The sequence below is a fragment of the Rhinoderma darwinii genome, chromosome 4, assembly GCF_050947455.1.
Source record: "Rhinoderma darwinii isolate aRhiDar2 chromosome 4, aRhiDar2.hap1, whole genome shotgun sequence".
In the NCBI taxonomy this organism is placed as follows: Eukaryota; Metazoa; Chordata; class Amphibia; order Anura; family Rhinodermatidae; genus Rhinoderma; species Rhinoderma darwinii.
In genome coordinates, this window is record NC_134690.1 from 69,113,224 (window position 1) to 69,133,327 (window position 20,104).

At 43.6% G+C, this 20,104-nt stretch overlaps 1 protein-coding gene across 2 annotated transcripts in view; it reads left to right on the forward strand.

Annotated features, from left to right (window-relative positions):
• Nucleotides 1–20,104, forward strand: part of PCCB (propionyl-CoA carboxylase subunit beta) — a 36,149-nt gene that overhangs the window by 9,574 nt on the left and 6,471 nt on the right. For both annotated transcript variants that reach the window (XM_075861181.1, XM_075861180.1), the window contains exons 3-14: nucleotides 220–288; nucleotides 435–491; nucleotides 952–1,065; nucleotides 2,490–2,600; nucleotides 6,164–6,272; nucleotides 6,730–6,850; nucleotides 8,445–8,526; nucleotides 10,824–10,947; nucleotides 12,407–12,514; nucleotides 14,892–14,992; nucleotides 18,884–18,982; nucleotides 19,179–19,278. In XM_075861181.1, coding sequence (XP_075717296.1) covers nucleotides 220–288; nucleotides 435–491; nucleotides 952–1,065; nucleotides 2,490–2,600; nucleotides 6,164–6,272; nucleotides 6,730–6,850; nucleotides 8,445–8,526; nucleotides 10,824–10,947; nucleotides 12,407–12,514; nucleotides 14,892–14,992; nucleotides 18,884–18,982; nucleotides 19,179–19,278 — 1,195 coding nt within the window. The remainder of the gene's footprint in view (nucleotides 1–219; nucleotides 289–434; nucleotides 492–951; nucleotides 1,066–2,489; nucleotides 2,601–6,163; nucleotides 6,273–6,729; nucleotides 6,851–8,444; nucleotides 8,527–10,823; nucleotides 10,948–12,406; nucleotides 12,515–14,891; nucleotides 14,993–18,883; nucleotides 18,983–19,178; nucleotides 19,279–20,104) is intronic.

The following is a 20,104-nucleotide window of genomic DNA, read 5'->3' on the forward strand; positions in this document are numbered from 1 at the left end:
CCACAGATTACAGCTGATCGCTGGGGTTCCTATTAGTCGGGCACTGTGTGATTATGGTCCAAGGACCCTTCTAACAAATAGGGATGTCCAAAGCAGAGAATGTTTTTAAGGCCATTTGCTGTAAGAACAACCCTGATTTCCATGTTTAGACATGAATTAGTTTAGACTGGGGTGTGAATTGTGTACTTTAAATAACTGTCTTTTCCCCAAACCTTGCAGTATCCTGGAGACAGCGTGGTCACCGGACAGGGCCGCATTAATGGGAGACTGGTGTACGTATTTAGTCAGGTAATCGACACACATTTATATACAAAGAAAGTATTGTACTGTAACCTACTCCTAGCTTCCTCTGGAGTAAATGTAGGCCAAAAGGGTCATACATTCGATAGGTTTTGTTGTCTTTATTATCTTAATTTTGTGTGTTTTTCCCACAGGACTTCACTGTGTTTGGTGGCAGCTTATCGGGAGCTCATGCTCAAAAAATCTGCAAGGTAATGAACAGAAAGCAGAGTATACTCCTTATTATGGAAGTGGATATTGCCATAACTTCAGACCAACACTTCCCTTGAGGGACATAGTCTGAAACTGAATCCATAGACTGTACTGACGCCTTATATTAGATATCCGCACCGTTTACTGTAGATGGGCACAGGTGGGTGATGTCATTCACCAATATCTGCCCGTCTATTTTACAATCTGCACCAGGTCACGAACACCTGGCACTTGACTAGTATGTAGTTTTCATTATTTTTATGTACAGTGCATCTGTATACTTCCAATAAAATTAGCTATATATAGAGTAAAACTAACTTTATATGCAGTAAACAGACTGGGGTCGAGTGACTGATCAAATCCGAAGATCAGGTCCATACATACTGTGGCTAAAAAATTATCTTGTGATTTCAACATTTTCTCAGGCAACTATGGTTCTCTGTTTGATGTATTCTCTAGATCATGGATCAAGCTGTGCTGGTGGGAGCCCCCGTGATTGGACTTAATGACTCTGGGGGAGCTCGTATCCAGGAGGGCGTAGAGTCTTTGGCCGGCTATGCAGATATCTTCTTGGTAAGACATGTGTACTGTATGGGTCGTTGTCCTTATGAGAAACTGACCTCAATGTGCCACTTCACAAGTTATGTGCTGTCCTCCTTGTTTCCCTTCACCTCTCGATAAGAAGTGCTGTTGCTGCATCCTCTACGATTTTGGTCTTATGGTTGACTGCCCGGGGCATGAGTTGTGTAGTTAGAAAACCAGTTCTCCATGAGCCAGTGGTGCAGTATATAGTACATGGTTGCGTCTACTCTGCAGTGCTCCTTTATTTGCCCCTTTTTTACCTTCATACATTTCACAATACCAAAAATACTCTTATATTTAACCCCTCCCCAACATTTGACTTACATGTACATCAGTCGGGAGCAGGGGGATTATTGAAATATATTGTGCTAGCGTTCTAATGATCATATGTTTAAGTCCCCTAGTGGGACTAAAAAACTGTTTTAAAATGAATTTAAGTAGATCTCCAATTATAAAACAACTTTTCATAAATCAATAGAACAAGCAAAGAGAAGAAGCTTTGTAACATGTTTTTAGAGAAAAATGCCACTTCTCAGGCTCCCCCCCCCCCCCCTGTTTCCTTAACTGTCCACTCATTCTGAATTCACTTATAGAATCCATAGAGCAGAGAGGAGAGGATTCTAAGCTTCACTGAGAGATCAGGTTACAGCTGTCCATAAAAGTCTATGGGGAGGAGGACGCAGAAGCAGTACACTTGAGAACAATCTCCTGTACACAGCAAACAGAGAAGATCCATTTTACAGCAGTAACAAGCAGTGTAGCTGAGAATCCAGCACTGGGGTGAGAGAAAACACTTAGCAGAAGTTGCAGCATCTGTTTCTTTCTCTCACTCTCCAGCTGCCCCTCCTTCTGCTCCAGCTTCCCTCCCCTCTCCATAGACTTGTGTTGGCAGGTGTAACGTGATCTCTCAGTAGAGATTAGCAACTTTATCCTCTCTGCCTCACTGCTCTACTGATTCTATGAGTGAATTCCGAGTGAGAATTCACAGTTGGGGGGGGGGGGTTTTGGCCTTGATAGTTGGAGAAAGAGAGGAATTTTTCTCTAATATGATAAGATATATTGCAAAGTTTCTTATATCTGCTTGTGCTATTGATTTATGTAAAGTTATTTCTAAACCGAGGTATACTCTGGTGTGTGTCTGTGTGTGTATCTCATATATATATTTTAATAAAGGAAAAATAAAAGTTCAGAAAATTAATATTGCCATATCCGTAACTATTATACTATAGCACTATTTATCCCGCAGGGTAAGTGCTGTAATAAAAAAAAGAATGTCAGAATTGCTGTTATTAGCGCATATGCCTATATAAACACATAGATGAATCAGTGGAACACACACACACACACACACATATTCTGGGGCAGCATATCTTGTCTCCTGTAATGTAGCTCTAATGTATTCTCTCCTTTGTCAGAGGAACGTAGTGAGTTCAGGAGTTGTACCTCAGATCTCCCTGATTATGGGACCGTGCGCTGGGGGCGCAGTTTACTCTCCAGCACTAACAGACTTCACGTTCATGGTTAAGGTAAGATCTCTTCCCTCCAGGTGTAACTGTTCAGTCTTCGTTGTACCTTGTGATTGTCTAGACTTCGGTTACACACTGGCCCACATTTACTAATGGCCCTTATACGATACATTTACTTAAGGCCCATACGAACGCTTGTACCCGAACATTGCCATGTTTCAAAGCTCTGCCAATGAACAAGTAAACGCTCATTCATCAGCTGATCACATATTTTAAGCTGCCAATAAAATGGTCGCCAGTCTGCAGCACATCTCCCTGTGTAAACAGAGATGTGCTACTGACATGATGCAACGGCAGGGGTTCTGTGACATGATCATTGAAATGCGTAAGCACGTCCATCTCGGCACTACAGCAGTAGAAAATGTGGTAAAGACCGCGTGTCCTTCTGCAGTATACACTTTATACAGTATGGGGAGAGTCTGCCCACATAGCCAATGGCACAAAACCGTTTGGCGTTGTTAAAACAATAGTCAGAAACCCCCCCTTCCCCCGACATGTTTCACCATAAATATGGGTATAGGCCCCTTGGTGCATTTTGAACCATTTGACAGTCAGAAAATAGACTGACGCCCGCTATGAGGCGAAATGAGCACTATTTTCTCTTATTCTTAATAAATGTGGCCTAAACTACATCTCCTTGGAGACCACTCCTACTTTGCGAGTTTCTGCACAACATTTGGAAAATGACGAGTAAATTGTACTGCAAATATGTTGCGTGGCCCTTTTTGCGCAGTTTACTAAAACCTGGCATGAACTGCATAATAAATGTGGGCCAATGGTTTTTGGCTTGGGCCCAATGATACAAATTTTAAAGGGTTTTACTGTGATTGGGGGGGGGGGGGGTCTCCTTTTTTTTCTTTCAGAATTATCGCCACTCTTGTCCATGGACTACTCTGGTATTGCAGCGTCGCCTAGTTCACTTGAATTGGGATAAGCTACAATATGAAACGCAGCCTATGGACAAAAGGGACAATGTGTCTAGGGAAAAAAAAAGCCTTTACGGAATTGCCACACGTGGGCATTAGGAATAACTTCTAGCTATTCATACCATTGGTGAGATGACCTGAATAATTTTTGGATCCTGTTTGTGTGACTGAACGTACTCCATAACAGAAGTCACCCTCTTTTTTTGTATTCTTCACGGTCCCCAATATTAAGCCTCCCTACTCTTAACTGGTTCCCGACCGCTGGCTGTATATTTACGTCCTGCGGTCAGGGTCCTTAAAACCCGAGCCATAGACTTTTTACGGCTCGGGTTTTAACTTGCTGCCCGCGCGATCGGGCAGCTGAATCTCGGGTCTCCGGCTGTCAGTGACTGCCGGGGACCCTGAGGAGAAGATAGAAGCAGCTTTCGCTGCTTCTGTCTTCTCCGATCTCTTTTACACAGCGCTCAATGAACGCTGTGTATAGGAATAGAGACCGCAGCAGCGGCGCTGTCTATTCCTCCCGGTGATCATGTGACTGGTCACATGATCGCCGGGTGCCGTTCCTGACAGACTGCTGCTGGGTCTTACTAGACCCAGCACAGCCCTATTAGTGACAATCGTCACTATGAGAGGGCTGATTTCCCCTGTAACTGGGGATGCTGTGCAGCTCCAGTTACAGTGGAAAAGCATGGTGTAAAAGAAAGAAAAAAAATATATAAAGTTCTCCAAAGGTCTTTTTTGACCTTTTGGGGGACAGACCATAGTAATAAAAAAATAGTAAAGTCAAGTGCAAAAATTTTTTTTTATAATAAATACACATAAAATACCCATCCCCAAAAAAAAACCTCCCCCCCCCCCCCCCCCCCCGCCAATCATTGTTGTAACGCTAGCGCTGACCCAATTGCCCTAATATGGACATGTAATATATTAAAATTTACGGTAGACAATGACTATCACAAATAAAAGGTCTATTTTAGGATAAAACTATGTTATTACCATAAAGCAATAGCTGAAACGTAAAAAAAGCTTATTTTTTTACTATTATTTTCAAACTTTATGAATAAAAATTCTAAAATAGCAAAAAAGGTGTGTATAAAAACGATAAAAAAAGAAACCTGCATTGTCTACGGAAAAAACATCACAAAAATCACGTCTCTAGCCCAACAAATAAAAACGTTATAGCAATTTAACTAACACGTGCTAAAAATGGCTAAACGGTGTCTGGTCCTGAAGTCTCAAAATAGCCCGGTCCTGAACTGGTTAATAGTACTTTTATGGGGATCCTGCGCCAATATTGAGTTACCTGCTGGGTATCCACTTCAGTACTGGATGGGCAGCTTTTAGCAGTAGTCTCTGCATGAGCCTAATAGACAATAAGAAAGTAAGTTCATATCTACATGTGTAACCCCTTAACGATTGCCATATAGTGTTTTTACGGCGGCCGTTCAGGGTAGTTCTTCTGAAGCGCCATCTTTTCACGGCGGCACTTCAGAAGATGCTGCACCCAAATTGGGCCCTCTCTTCCTGAAGCCCGGGAAGTTGCAAACCGCATCGGGCTTCAGGGCAACGATCGGAGACCAATAGAAATGGTCTCTGATCATGTTTATCCCCTCAGATGCGGCGGTCAATAGTGAGGGGCTCCCTCTCTCACCCTATCGCACCCCACGATGCAATTGCGGGGTACCGAGGGTTTTTATGGCATGCCAGGGCGCGTAACAAAGGCCCCCAGGTCTGCCTTTAGTGAATGCCTGTTAGGCCATGCCGGAGATGCCTAACCGTTTTACACTGACAGGGAGTATTACACTGCAATACAGGAGTATTGCAGGGTATTATAAAAGCGATCAGATTATTGCAGAGTAAAGTCCCCCAGTGGGACTAGTAAAAAAGTTAGAGAGTTTAATAAGTTTATAACAAATAAAAATAAAAAACCCACTTTTTCCACTTACAAAATGCTTTATTATGAAAAATTAAAAGTTACAAAGTTACACATATTTGGTATCGCTGCATCCGTAATGACCCCGACTATAATGCTGCATGGTGAATGCTGAATGGTGAATGGTGAATGCTGCAAAAATGCTGCAAAAAATAAAATAAACAATTCCAGAAATCCTTTTTTCTGCTCATCCTGACCTCAAAAAAAATGTAAGTCACATGTAGTTTTTATTGCTACAATTTTGGAGTACAAGTCATCCTGCAAAAAAAAAAGCCCTCGTATGGCTGCATCGGCGGAAAAATAAAGTTATGGCGACACAAACCAATAATTTAGAAAAATACGTGTCACTTTGTGATGTCGTGATCACTATGTAGCATCACAATGGTTTTCTCCTATCCCAGCTATGGCTGCGGGGTGGTTGCTGTCAATTGCAGCCATAAGCACAACTGCCGTAACCCTGTGATCACATCGCCGTGAATGTATGGTGGTGGACACTAGGTGCAAGCTACCAGCACCGTACAGTTTAGGCACGTGGTGGCGAAGGGTTAAGAGTCCAGCTTATGCATTGCAGCGTTTTTGCGATCCATTTGAGAGGAATTAGTCTTTCATTGACACTTTGTTTATCCAGTATGTATATAGCCATATGTACAGAGCCCTTCTTATAAGCCGATGGTTCAGCTGCTGTCCCTGCTTTGTTGCCCCAGGACACTTCTTACTTGTTCATTACTGGTCCAGACGTAGTCAAATCTGTCACCAATGAGGATGTAACCCAAGAGGACCTCGGAGGAGCCAAAACCCACACTGCACTATCAGGTTATTATATTTTTGATCCTATGCTTGTCGTGTTTCATACTAGATGTAGGACGGTGGGTATGATGTTTATTCCTCCCCCGCTCTATACAGACTGGTGCCAGTTACAAAGGCGGCTTTTACATTTTCAGCTCTTGCCGACTCGGTTACTCGGTGTCACGTTGATCATTTACTAAAACTGTATATTTGCTAATCTGAGCAAGTAAAAATCTGCTAGTCCGGCACCCGATAATTCACCAAAAGGCTAAAATCATTCTTTGCCGATTTAACTGGAACTTACCGTTCATGATAGTTTGGCCCTTTAAGACTTTGGTTGCGGGTCCACAGCCTGTAGAAGGAAGGTGCGGATTAGGACATTAATAATAATGTGGGCCGATTTGTTGTTGCACTGAGTGGAGCTGCACTGCTAGTGGGTGGGCGCGCGTTGCTATGAAATGTCAGTCTCCTCTCTATCTTTCAGGGGTGGCTCATCGAGCTTTTGAGAATGATGTTGATGCTTTATTAAACCTGCGTGAATTTTTTAACTACCTCCCACTGAGCAACAAGGACCCGGCCCCTATCCGGGAATGTCATGACCCGAGGTGAGTTTTGTGTTACCCGCCGGTATCTCCTATTATCATTGATTTCTAGTCTATTCAGGAATCTTCAGGCTCTAATCACACGACAGTGTCCGCTGATAAAAACGGACGTTTTGCATCCGTTCTGGGCCGTGTTTCCGCTTTTAACGGACGATTTTGACAATTTTTTTTTATTTTTTTTTCCCTGTCCGTTTTAAAAATGGATGAATTTAATTTGTCACTTTTTTGCCACACACTTCCCTCTGTAGATAATGGTTTACCGGGCCATCAAAAATCGGCCATGTGAATAGCCCCATTTGCGTCGATTGTTCTTACTGAGGCCGTGAAATAAACATCCGTCACGCGGCTGAATATCTCTGCTGTGTGAATGGGGCCTTACTGCGAGAATACAGGAGAATTTACAGAGAGATCCTCTAACAAGACGCATTTGTTCTCCCCATCAATCTTTGTATTAGACAACGCTCTGAGCTAAACCGCCTGAACTCCAGACTGATACATTGTAACAAACTGAGATCAGCTGCCTCTGGAAATAAACAATAATGTTCTCACTCACTGACCGTAAACCAATATCTAAAAGACGATAAAGTAATAGAAAGTTGTAGAACTTTTCATTTTATGTAGTAATAAAACTGAAAAACCCCTTTAACCTCAAATCCCCCCCCCCCCCCAGTTTTGACATCTATAAATAAACTTTTTTTTATTATTTTTTTTTTTAAATGAATCCCCGCTTTCAGGGGCATGGGCGTAGCTTTCAGGGGCATGGGCGTAGCTTTCAGGGGCATGGGCGTAGCTTTCAGGGGCATGGGCGTAGCTTTCAGGGGCATGGGCGTAGCTTTCAGGGGCATGGGCGTAGCTTTCAGGGGCATGGGCGTAGCTTTCAGGGGCATGGGCGTAGCTTTCAGGGGCATGGGCGTAGCTTTCAGGGGCATGGGCGTAGCTTTCAGGGGCATGGGCGTAGCTTTCAGGGGCATGGGCGTAGCTTTCAGGGGCATGGGCGTAGCTTTCAGGGGCATGGGGGTAGCTTTCAGGGGCATGGGGGTAGCTTTCAGGGGCATGGGGGTAGCTTTCAGGGGCATGGGGGTAGCTTTCAGGGGCATGGGGGTAGCTTTCAGGGGCATGGGGGTAGCTTTCAGGGGCATGGGGGTAGCTTTCAGGGGCATGGGGGTAGCTTTCAGGGGCATGGGGGTAGCTTTCAGGGGCATGGGGGTAGCTTTCAGGGGCATGGGGGTAGCTTTCAGGGGCATGGGCGTAGCTTTCAGGGGCATGGGCGTAGCTTTCAGGGGCATGGGCGTAGCTTTCAGGGGCATGGGCGTAGCTTTCAGGGGCATGGGCGTAGCTTTCAGGGGCATGGGCGTAGCTTTCAGGGGCATGGGTGTAGCTTTCAGGGGCATGGGTGTAGCTTTCAGGGGCATGGGTGTAGCTTTCAGGGGCATGGGCGTAGCTTTCAGGGGCATGGGTGTAGCTTTCAGGGGCATGGGTGTAAATTTATGGAAAAATTCTTTCTTCGTTGTGACTGGTTTTCTGATCGTGTTCGCAGGTCTACTCTGATCTTGTTATTCAGCTACTGATTTTTTTTTTTTTGTTGTTGTTGTCCCAGCGATCGCCTCGTCCCTGGATTAGATACAGTTGTTCCCATGGAGTCTACTAAAGCCTATGACATGCTGGATATCGTTCATTCGGTAACATTTCCAGTTTTATATTTTTTTACTAATTTTATAACTTGCCGCAAAACATTGTCGTCTTATCCACTCCTGATGAGATCTATATTCTCATGCGCTGTTTGAGTATTTCTACATATTCTATGCAGCAACTGATAATCTTACAGGAAAGGTGTCATGATTTTTTTTATTAGTGTTTTTATTCAATAAAACTTTATATGTACTTTATAAATTTTTTCACATAAGGATTTTTTTTTTAATTTACACTTTTTCTTTTTTTTTTACTCTGCATGTTTGGGGGAGTTTGTGGCGTGGTTGCATGTTTGGGGGGGGGGGGGTTGTGTGTGTGTGTGGCACTCAATTGATCAGCGTCGAGCACCGCTTCCCCATCGTTCCTTGCTCCTACTGTGAATCGCCCTCTAGCGGCGTTTCACAGTATTACAGCCTTCTCCTATTCGCTTGAATGAGAGACGGCTGTAATACAGTGAACCACAGCTATAGGGCGATTTACAGTATGAGTAAGGAATGAAAGAGCAGCGGCGTATAAGTGCAGCTGATCTGAGGCTTTGAAGGATTAGCGGCGCTCATACGCCATTGCTCCGTCATTCCTTGCTCCTACTGTGAACCGCTGTGTAATTACATGGCGATTCACAGTAGGAGCAAGGAATGAAGAAGCAGCGACGTTACGAACTTATTTTTTTTGTTTTGCAGGTTCCACTGGACCTTTCGGACTACGTTGTAGATTTGTTGGACTACTTCGAACTACTTATTTTTTTTCTTCAAATAAAATGGTGAATGAGGGTTGTGTGGGGGAGCTTTTATTTAAAAAAAATATTAAATTAAATATTTTATTAGCTCCTTAATAATGGCAGTTGTCTGTTTGACGATGTCCATTACTAAGGCGGGGCACATTTTTCCCACGCGGCCGAAAACCACATCGAATAGCACACTCGTTTCTACCGCAGTTTTTTCGATGTGGCTTTCGGCTGGGTGGCTCTGTGTGAATACGCCCCAAGAACCCTTGTTAACCATTTTATTTATAAAAAAAAAAAAAAAGTAGATCGAAGTAGTCCAGCGTATCTACGACGTAGTCCAAACGGTCGAGCAGAACCTGCAAAATAAAAAATAAAGTGGGTTATCTAATAAAAATCTTCTCTCCTCCAGCAGACGTCGGTCTTCTCCCTGCACTGCAATATAAACTAAAGGCCAATGAAAACGCATTCCCTTAGGGCCTGTTCACTCAAAATAACAAAATGACATGCAGACGTGTAAAATACACCGGCGTGTCTTGTGAAGCGACTTTTAATATACAGGCGTGTTTTTTTTCGGTGTGCTTTTTTGTAAGTCTCTTGGCGTGTAATTAGGACTCCCATTGACTGGGAACATTTGGCACATTTTATGTGACAAAGAATTGTCCCGATGCTTGTTTTTTTTTCACAACGTGTTTTTGTTAAAACACTTGCGTAAAAAAAAGTTTGTTGTATGTACTAAGGGCGCGCTTTCCCATGGCTGTAAATTGGAAGTTTAATCAAGTGTTTTTTGACGCGTCTTTCAAGGGGCTTTTACATGTTTTGTGCGAGCTTTTTGCATGTTTTTTGGTGGATAAGTATTACTCCCATTGACTACTTTACGTGCCACAAAATTGACCAGACGCTGCTTTTTTTTTCGCAACGCATTTTTTTAAAAACGCATAAAAAAAATCGTGTTGAATGTACGAACGTCGCGCTTTCCCATTGATGTAAATAGAAAGCTTAATCAAACGTTTGACACTTTTTTTTTTTTTTTTTCGGCTCGGAAAATGCACCAAAAAAATCTCAAATACACGCCGTGTGAACCTGTCAACTGAAGAGTCATTTACCACAGAGTCTTCCCTTTTGACTTTCATTATTCTTCGCCTTTCGGTGTGTCCTATAGCTGCTGCCATTGTAAAAGCACTCCAAATTGCTAAGCATTGTCCAGCTTCCATTTTGGAAGACCCTTTTTCCTGGCTTGTAGCCAAAAATAGGGGGGGGGGGGGTGAGTCTCCCTCCCACATTTACAGCAGCTGTAAGTCAGGCTGCTTTGCCTGATTCACCTTGCTGTAATTCTGGGAAGTGCTCCCTCTGGTGGCCAGCATAGGAAAACATGTCAAATTATTATTTAATTTTTTAATACTTCCCACTTGTGGAAGAAAAAAAAAATGTGCAGAAAAACTTTAAAAATATAATAAAAAATAAGTAACTTGGTAAATATTTTTTTTTTAAATTCGCAACCCATTCCCTTTAAAGAAACCGGTTTCATGCACAACCATTAACGTGTCATGTATATTTGCCTTTTAGATTGTGGATGAACGTGACTTCTTTGAGATTATGCCTAACTATGCCAAGAACATTGTAGTGGGCTTTGCCAGGATGAATGGGAAGACAGTTGGCATTGTTGGAAACCAGCCCAAAGTGGCATCAGGTACTGGGCCTGTGTATATACTAGATGTTCATTCTGATTAAATAATGATTCTCCCCATTTACTATTCCGGCTGGACCACCTCCTCTAAAATGGGGATCATAGGCAGCGCATTACTGTGTCGTTTTGACTGGAATCGAATATGCAGTTTTTTTGGTGCATTTTTTTTTTTTTTCTTTTTCAAATTGTTTATTATTTTCAACATCTCTTTAGTATACAAATGAAATAAAGAGCAGTTGAATGGAGTGGTGACTATTCCTGCAATATACATAATTATTCCGATAAAGAAGAATAAATAGCATGAAATCGTTGGAAGCCTCTAGAACAGAGGCCGGCGAGACTTCCCTTTATATTTCTCCTTCCTTTTAGATCCGTTCGTCGCTCTAAGGCCTGCGTGTTTGTTTCCAGTCTCTGTGGTTTCTGTATTGTATGTTCACACGCAGAGTCAAAAACTTCTGAAAATACGGAGCTGTTTTCAAGGGAAACGAGCTTTTGATTTTCAGGCTTTTTTAAGCCACTCGCATTTTTTGCTGCATTTTTTTTTACAGTCGTTTTTGGAGATTTTTTCGATAGTCTATGAAAAACGGCTCCAAAAAATGGCCCAAGAAGTGACCTGCACTAATTTTTCGAGGGCGTTTTTTTCAAAATGGCCGCGCAAAAAAAACGGCCGTGGGAACAGAACACCGTTTTTCCCATTGAAATCAATGGGCAGATGTTTGGAGGCGTTCTACTTCCGATTTTTCGGGCGTTTACGGCCAAAAAAAAACGGCCGAAAATAGGCCGTGTGAACATTACCCTTAGACTTGACTTGATTATCCTCCAATAAAACAAGTTTAAAATGGGATTCTCCGGGTTGTCATGTGTTCTGCACTCTCTTCTGGGCAGGTCTTATGTAGAAGAGGAGTGAGCGCAATGCATTCTGGTAGTTTAGCTAAGTGGCCATAATAAAGCTCTTCACGTCTCTAAGTTATCACACAAGTATAACTGCAGCGGAGCTAGTGTCAGGCCGACTTTAGGAAAGTTAAGGTCTTCTAAAAGCAATGATAAGGAATGTGAAGGAGTCACGTGTCCGGGTCATGACACAGCACAAAAGTATACTTAACTTTATGATGTGTCCACTGTCCACTTTTTTGTTTTGTTTACAAGGACGGCCTGTCTAAGCGCTGGCGAGGCCACTTGCCTTTGACTCCTTAGAGGGCATTTTGTCTCAGAGTTGGGGAATAGGTCGGGGGTCCTTCTCCTGGGGAGGGCTTGTGATGGGCTGCATCCTTGTGCACTTCGTTTTATGGAAAGCACACACTCTGACTTTCAAAAAGGAAGGAGGACTACAACACCCATTACATTGCGGCTGTCAGGGTACGCAGCCATTGCTTCAGGATTCCCAGGAGTGAATTTGTATTCATGTCGATCAACACACCCCAAATAGGACACTCATTTTGTGTTTCTCTTGTCTATCTTGCAGGCTGCCTGGACATAAATTCATCAGTAAAAGGAGCTCGCTTTGTCAGATTTTGCGACTCTTTCAATATCCCGATCATCACGTTTGTAGATGTACCTGGATTTTTGCCAGGTAATTGAACCGCTTGATATGTTTAATTTAAGGTTCCCCACCCAATATCCGTTACTGGTCAATGAGGAGAGCAAAACCAATAGCAGGTTTGTGATACTTCCAGCATATCCGATACTTCTTTACCGCCAGTTCTTTTGTCGGGGGACCCTCTGATCTCCCCTATACACATAACGTCATTGGCTGATCACACCAAAATCATTGCGTTTGGCCGACTTTACTTTTCAGCATTTTATGGCCTTTAAAGGGAATGTGTCGCTAGAAATTTTTTTTTTTTTTTAGTTAAACTGTTAGTAAATAAGTGATTACACATTGTTTTAATTTTTTTCACAAGTCAGGAAATATTATAAATTAGATTCTAATTTATAACATTTCCATGTGCTGGTCACTAGAGGGAGCAATTCCCAAAACACGAACATACACAGACTTTACTTAACTGCTCCTGCCGCCACCGCTGCCTCCGCTCCTAGTCCTTGCTTCTGAACAAATGGATGGAAGCCGCGACCGAAAGTAGTCATCTTACTGTCCATCCGCGGCTTCCGGTCCACATGAAAATGTCACCGTAAGTCTTTCTGCCGAAGACCTTCCTTTTGGTCTGTGTGGGAGCGGCGCATGCGCCGTTCCCACACAGACGGCGTACGCTATAGTGAATGGAACGGCTCCCGTTCGCATTCTCTATGGGGATGTATGTTTCGTATTCCATCTCTGTATGTGTCGTTAATCGACACATACAGAGATGAAAAAAAAAATGGCAGCCCTCATAGAGAAGTAAAAGTTAGAAAAAAGTAAAACACAAAAACACAAATAAATTAAATTTATTTTATTAACCTACTAAAACCAAAAACATATAAAAAAACATTTTTTCGCGACACCTGTCCTTTAATAATGATGATCTATAAATGGCTCTAGCGGCAACAGATTCCGCAGCACTTTACAATTCAGGGGTTACGTTAATCAGGCATTACATAGTGACAAAACTAATTTAAAACATCATACAATAGAAGGGAGGACCCTGCTCACAAGAGCTTACAATCTATGCGGAAATAGGGGAGACAAAATGTAAAAAGTTTTTGTACAGTACAGTGGTTCGGCCATCTTTTATACACACGGGGTAGTAACATAAAGCTGCATGAGCCGGTCACCAGCCAGTATCTGTGTATGACGGACATGAAGTCTATTCAGATGCAAGGAGTGGAGGGATTCTGCTGAATGAAGGGTCAGGTGCTGATGACTAATGTAATAGTGGGGAGTAAAGTAAAGGAGTCCGATTAGTCTGGGGCGGACACAGACTTCCCTTGCTCTTCAATATCTCTTCATATATTACCCCCTTATGCTTCTCTTATTGTTAGGCATAAAATTCATTAGCTCAGGCATATACATGCAAACTAATAGACAGAAGAAAGCTGCGTTAAAGGGGTTGTCCACTACCGGACATCTGATGACCTATCCACTAGATAGGTCTTCAGTATTTGATCGGTGCGGGTCTGCCACCCGGACCCCACATCGATCAGCTGCTCCTGCTGCCTCCTGGCACTGGACGTCCATGCTGGAAGCATTTGGCTCTGGTCACAGAATAGCGGCCATGCTGCAGCTCTGCTCCTATTCAAGTGAATAGGAGCAGAGCTGCAGCACGGCCGCTATGCTATGTACGGAGCCAACTGCTTCCGGCTCCGTACATTGCATACTGTGCAATAACTTCCCGTGCCCGCAGGCAGCCAGAGCAGCTGATTGGGCGGGGTCCGGGTGTTGTCCCCACACCGATCATATACTGTAGTGGACAACCCCTTTAAGGTGACAGTGGGCCCCCTTACCTACTGGGCCCCCCTTGCAGCTGCACAAGTTGCACCAATGGTATGTCCATCCCAGAGATTAAGGAATGTTTTAGGCCTGTCTAAAAAGATATGTTTTCAGGGCACGCTTAAAGCTGTGAATGTTGGGCATGTCTGGCTGACTGTCTGGGGTAGCGCATTCCAGGGGACTGGTGCAGCACGAGAAAAGTCTTTCACTGATTCAATGTCCCGAACAGTAAAGAGACTGGCTGACATTTACAGACGTGGCTGTAAACTGGACTGTGAGCGGCCAAGAATCTGCAGGCATTTAAAATTTGATAAGCTGGCATAGAAGTAAAAAACCGGGTAACACTATAAAATTGTAAACTGTAAATAGGTGACACACAACAAAGTGTAATTGTTAGTTATCCTACAGTATGAATAATGAAGGGCCCAGTAGTTGTACCTCTCTACAGGAGGGGAAAATACGCGACAGGAGGCATGCTGGGTAGTCCTGGAAATTGATCTACTCTGTGCAGCAAGTATACATGGAGATGCATTTGTTAGCTGGTGGTGTTGAAACTCCTAAAATTGTTCTTTTGCTTTTCTAGGCACTGCTCAGGAATATGGAGGCATTATCCGACATGGGGCAAAACTTCTGTTTGCCTTTGCAGAGGCCACTGTGCCCAAGATTACAGTCATTACCCGCAAGGTAAGATCACAAGTGCAAAGTAATTTCAGGGCTACATTGTGGCTGAATGTGCAAAGATCAGTGGGACATCATGGCTTCCAGTTACCCAGGAGCAGCAACAACATTACACAGTGTAGCCCTATGAGATCTATGTAATACTGGAAGCTAGGATTCGTTGCTGCATCATATAACTCCAGCTAGTGCCATCTGTATTCTAAGAATTGAGGCTATTTTTTTTTTTATGTACTCCGAAATAATGCCATCCAAAAAGTACTTCTCCTGCAAAAAACAAGCCCTCATACGGCTACGTAGATGGGGGAAAAAGAAAAAAAGTTACGGCTTTGAGATGGGAAAAAAAAAACAAACAAGCAAACAATTGCTGCATCCTTAACCCCTAAAGGGCGTGACCTAGTTTGGGCTGTAAGTACTACGGTGACCCTTCTTGTCGTGGGGTGTACATTTTCGCAACATATTGTCACGTCTATACATCTTGACTCCTGAAGGATCACCTCCCCGAGTTCCTTGATGCTTCACTATACGGCTCTCTTTAGTTTTGGCATTAGCAGTGGCTTCCTGCGTGGATGGTAATCCTGTATTCCAGTTTGATGTAGGATGCGTCCTACTGTGTGCGGTGAAACAGTCACTCCAGTTTGGCTTGTCACAGATTTTGCCAGCTCTGAGTCACTTTTTTAAGCAAAACTTGCTCATCGTGAGGTGAACGTGTAGAGCAAAGACCTTACATTTCAGGGAGCTTGTCCGAAGACCATAGATTTAGTATTTCTGTATTACCTTTGCTACTGTGTACTGCCTTAGTAACCGTGATTTTCTGATCTTCATGTAAACTTGTCCTTTTTGTACAATGAAAATGTTCTTAAGTCTCCAGATAATTCTCTCCCATGTGGTGTGATTTTTGTCAGCAGTAAGGGGCCCTGCACACATGGCATTGATGTGGCAAAAGCCTAGCTGCATGGCAAGTACATGTGAAGCACAAGGTTTTTATATGCTTTACCTGTTGCCACGCGGCCGAAAAACCCAACTCAAAACCACGTCCTATAATTTCTGCTGGTTATTGGCTGCGCGGCGCACAACCTCTGTGTACTGGCAGCTTCAGGCCCTGTTCACCCAGGGTTTTTTTGCAGGTGGAAAAATATTCCTTTAGGAAATTTGAGTCCGATTTTTGATCTGCCTGCACGCTTTGCTGTGTTTTATGGCCACGGCCATAGAGCACCGCGGGCAAAAAACATTGTGAAAACAGCTTTCACTGCCTCCCATTGATGTCAATGGGACGTCCGAGACGGAAATGATGCCTGAAAGAGGCTCTGTCACCAGATTTTGCAACCCCTATCTGCTATTGCTGCAGATCGGCGCTGCAATGTAGATTACAGTAACGTTTTTATTTTTAAAAAACGAGCATTTTTGGCCAAGTTATGACCATTTTTGTATTTATGCAAATGAGGCTTGCAAAAGTCCAAGTGGGCGTGTATTATGTATGTACATCGGGGCGTTTTTACTACTTTTACTAACTGGGCGTTCTGATGAGAAGTATCATCCACTTCTCTTCAGAACGCCCAGCTTCTGGCAGTGCAGATCTGTGACGTCACTCACAGGTCCTGCATCGTGTCGGACACATTGGCACCAGAGGCTTCAGTTGATTCTGCAGCAGCATCAGCGTTTGCAGGTAAGTAGCTACATCGACTTACCTGCAAACGCCGATGCTGCTGCAGAATCAACTGTAGCCTCTGGTGCCGATGTGTCCTCGCTCGTCTGACACGATGCAGGACCTGTGAGTGACGTCACAGCGTGATCTCTGGAGAACACGGCTGTGTCTGCACTGCCAGAAGCTGGGCGTTGTGAAGAGAAGTGGATGATACTTCTCGTCAGAACGCCCAGCTAGTAAAAGAAGTAAACACGCCCTGATGTACGCACATAATACACGCCCTGATGTACGCACATAATACACGCCCCGATGTACGCACATAATACACACCCACTTGGACTTTTGCAAGCCTCATTTGCATAAATACAAAAATGGTCATAACTTGGCCAAAAATGCTCGTTTTAAAAAAAAATAAAAACGTTACTGTAATCTACATTGCAGCGCCTATCTGCTGCAATAGCAGATAGGGGTTGCAAAATCTGGTGACAGAGCCTCTTGAAGGGCATGACCCTTTATTTTTTCTTTCCCCCCCGCTTGTGCCTGTAATGGGAGGTGACTTCAGAAGTTTTTCAGCATGGTTTCTGTGCCAAAAACCTCTGAACAGGGCCTTAGACCTTATCCACACGAGCGTATTTCACGTCCGAGTTACGCGCATTAAAACAACGGACGTCACACGGACCTATGCAATTCAATGAAGCCATTCAGTGTGTTTTTCACGCAGCATATCCGCTGCGTGAACACACCGTGTCCTATTCTTGTGCGTTTTTTGCACATCATGCACCCATTTAAGTCAAAACCGTGTGCGGTCTGTATTTTTGACGCACCAGTAGCTAAAGAAATAAGGAAAAAATAAAACACCACCATTTTTTTTTTTTTACTTAAAAACTGCAGACCGCAGTACACTGATGCCACACTAAACTAAAGCGCAGGAAAAATGCTGCGTTTTTGTTGCGTGCGTAAAATTGATACGCTCGTGTGAATTAGACCTAAGTCTGACAATTAGAAGTAGTACTTAACCCACTGAATTAGTTTCAAACAATCCCCCTGGATGAGTACGGCGGCTTAAGAAACTTTGCTGATCCATTAACCTTGCCTAGCACCAGGAAATATTTCATGACTTTCGGGAAGGTGTACTCCTTTTTGTAGCATCGCCTTTTATCAGTTTGATAAGAATAAACAGGAAAATATGATTTTCTTGACATGTTTCATTGGTAACTGATAAATCAGAGCTGCTGGAACAAGACATCAAATAGGAACCGCAACTACTGTATGTCTTATTTGTAAAGAGAAAGTGCTGAGTTTATTAGGTGCACTCATTTAAGCCGTGTACTATAGAAATGAGGGATAGTTAGGGACCCAGTAATAGATTAAAGGGAAGGTGTCACGTAAAAAAAATTTTTAGTATGCCATTAAAATACATTTTATTTATTTGTGTTTTTGTATTGTACTTTTTTCTTACTTTTACTTCTCTATGGGGGCTGCCATTTTTTTCATCTCTGTATGTGTAGATTAACGACACATACAGAGATGGAATATGGCACATACATCCCCATAGAGAATACGAACGGGAGCCGTTCCCACACAGGCGGCGTACGCTATAGTGAGTGGAACGGCGCATGCGCCGCTCCCACACAGTCCAAAAGGAAGGTCTTCGGCCGAGCGACATCCGGCGCCATTTTCATCTTGACCGGATGCCGCGGCCGGACAGTAAAATGACTACTTCCGGTCGCGGCTTCCGTCCATATGTTCAGAAGCAAGGACTAGGAGCGGAGACAGCGGCAGGAGCAGGTAAGTTATGTTTGTGTTTTGATGTGTGTGTATGTTCGTGTTAAACTGTGTGATTACCACTGTATCTAATCCTCCTACACTGTGCATTCGCTCAAAAAATGGCAGCACACAGTGTAGGAGGTTTGAATATTCAACCCCTTCCTTTCTCCTGGCACTAGCCAGGATAAAGGAGGGGGGATAGTTTGAGCTCACTACAGCGAGTGTGTCTTCTCCAATTTTGCAGCATAAAGCAATGAGGTTGCTTTACCACATGCCAATGCTGCAATTTTGGGAATTGCTCCCTCTAGTGACCAGTACATGGAAATGTTATAAATTAGAATCAAATTTTTATAATATTTCCTGACTTGTGAAAAAATGAGAACAATGTGTAATCATTTATATACTAAGTTTAACGAAAAAAATAAATACATTTCTAGTGACCCATTCCCTTTAATGCCCGCTAACTACTCCCTGTTGGTTGTTTTCAGGCTTATGGTGGTGCCTATGATGTTATGAGCTCAAAGCATCTTCGAGGTGACGTTAATTACGCCTGGCCCACAGCCGAAGTTGCGGTCATGGGAGCAAAGGTAGGACCAGATCTCCTAACCCAACGTATATTCATGTGACTAGAAATGAGGAGCAGAGCAGTTTGAGAGGCCTGTCATAATAGAGGAAGTCAGTGTTTGGAAAGGATGTAAATCTTCATTTAGTTGAACCTTCCACCAAGTGAAATACCACATCACTCTTCTGTAAATTGTGAACTCACGGCCATGTCTCTTGCAGGGAGCTGTTCAGATTATATTCAGAGGAAAACAGAATCAGGCGGAAGCAGAGGCGGAGTATGTGGACAAATTTGCTAACCCTTTCCCTGCAGCAGTTCGAGGTAAGACTGCTAAACCTTCCTGTTCCTTATCTACACTCCTCAACATTGAAATTGCAACACCAAGAAGGGCAAACCATAAGGTTATGTAAATCGAGGAAGTAGCAGGTGTCGCCAAGATCTGCAAATCTTCAAACACCTCGCTCTAATCTGTGGCACGTGGGAGGTATGACAGCCGGATTGAGAGCAAAGTTGTTTTTTTTTTTAGCCACATGAAACCTCAAAATCTGATCAAGTGGTGTGGGATGATTGGGCGATGCCTCCTGTCCTTCGTTCCAGTTATCGCAACTACTTGTCACAAACAGAGGGACAGAATCCTTGAACTGAGGGCCTAGAAGCATAGTGATCTGCCATTGTCTGAGATCTCAACACTGTTCAACGTTGCGTGTCCTGGAGGTTGGGAGAATAACAAACGGGAATGACAGCGAGAGGTGCGCGGAGGCGAACCTCTGCAGGGACGGATCGTCTAATTGGAAGAATGGCGTGTAGTGATCCATTCTGTACTGCAAGTGAAATTGGACACCACATCCCAAGCCTAGGGCAGCAACCAGTGCTGACACAAACCATCAGAAGGTGTTTGCACGACATTGGGCTACAAGCCAGACGTCCAGCTACAGGTGTTCCATTGACCACATGCCATTGCTCTCAAAGGCTATTCTGGCGCACAGCAAGACGGCAATGGAGGCTGGAATGGAGGTCTATCCTCTTCATCGATGAGTCCCGCTTTTGTCTCGGATGCAATGATAGACAAAGATTGGTCTGGAGACCATGTGGGCAACGCCATGAAGAGGCTTTCACAAAGGAACCGGTTCAACTTCTGGGATTATGG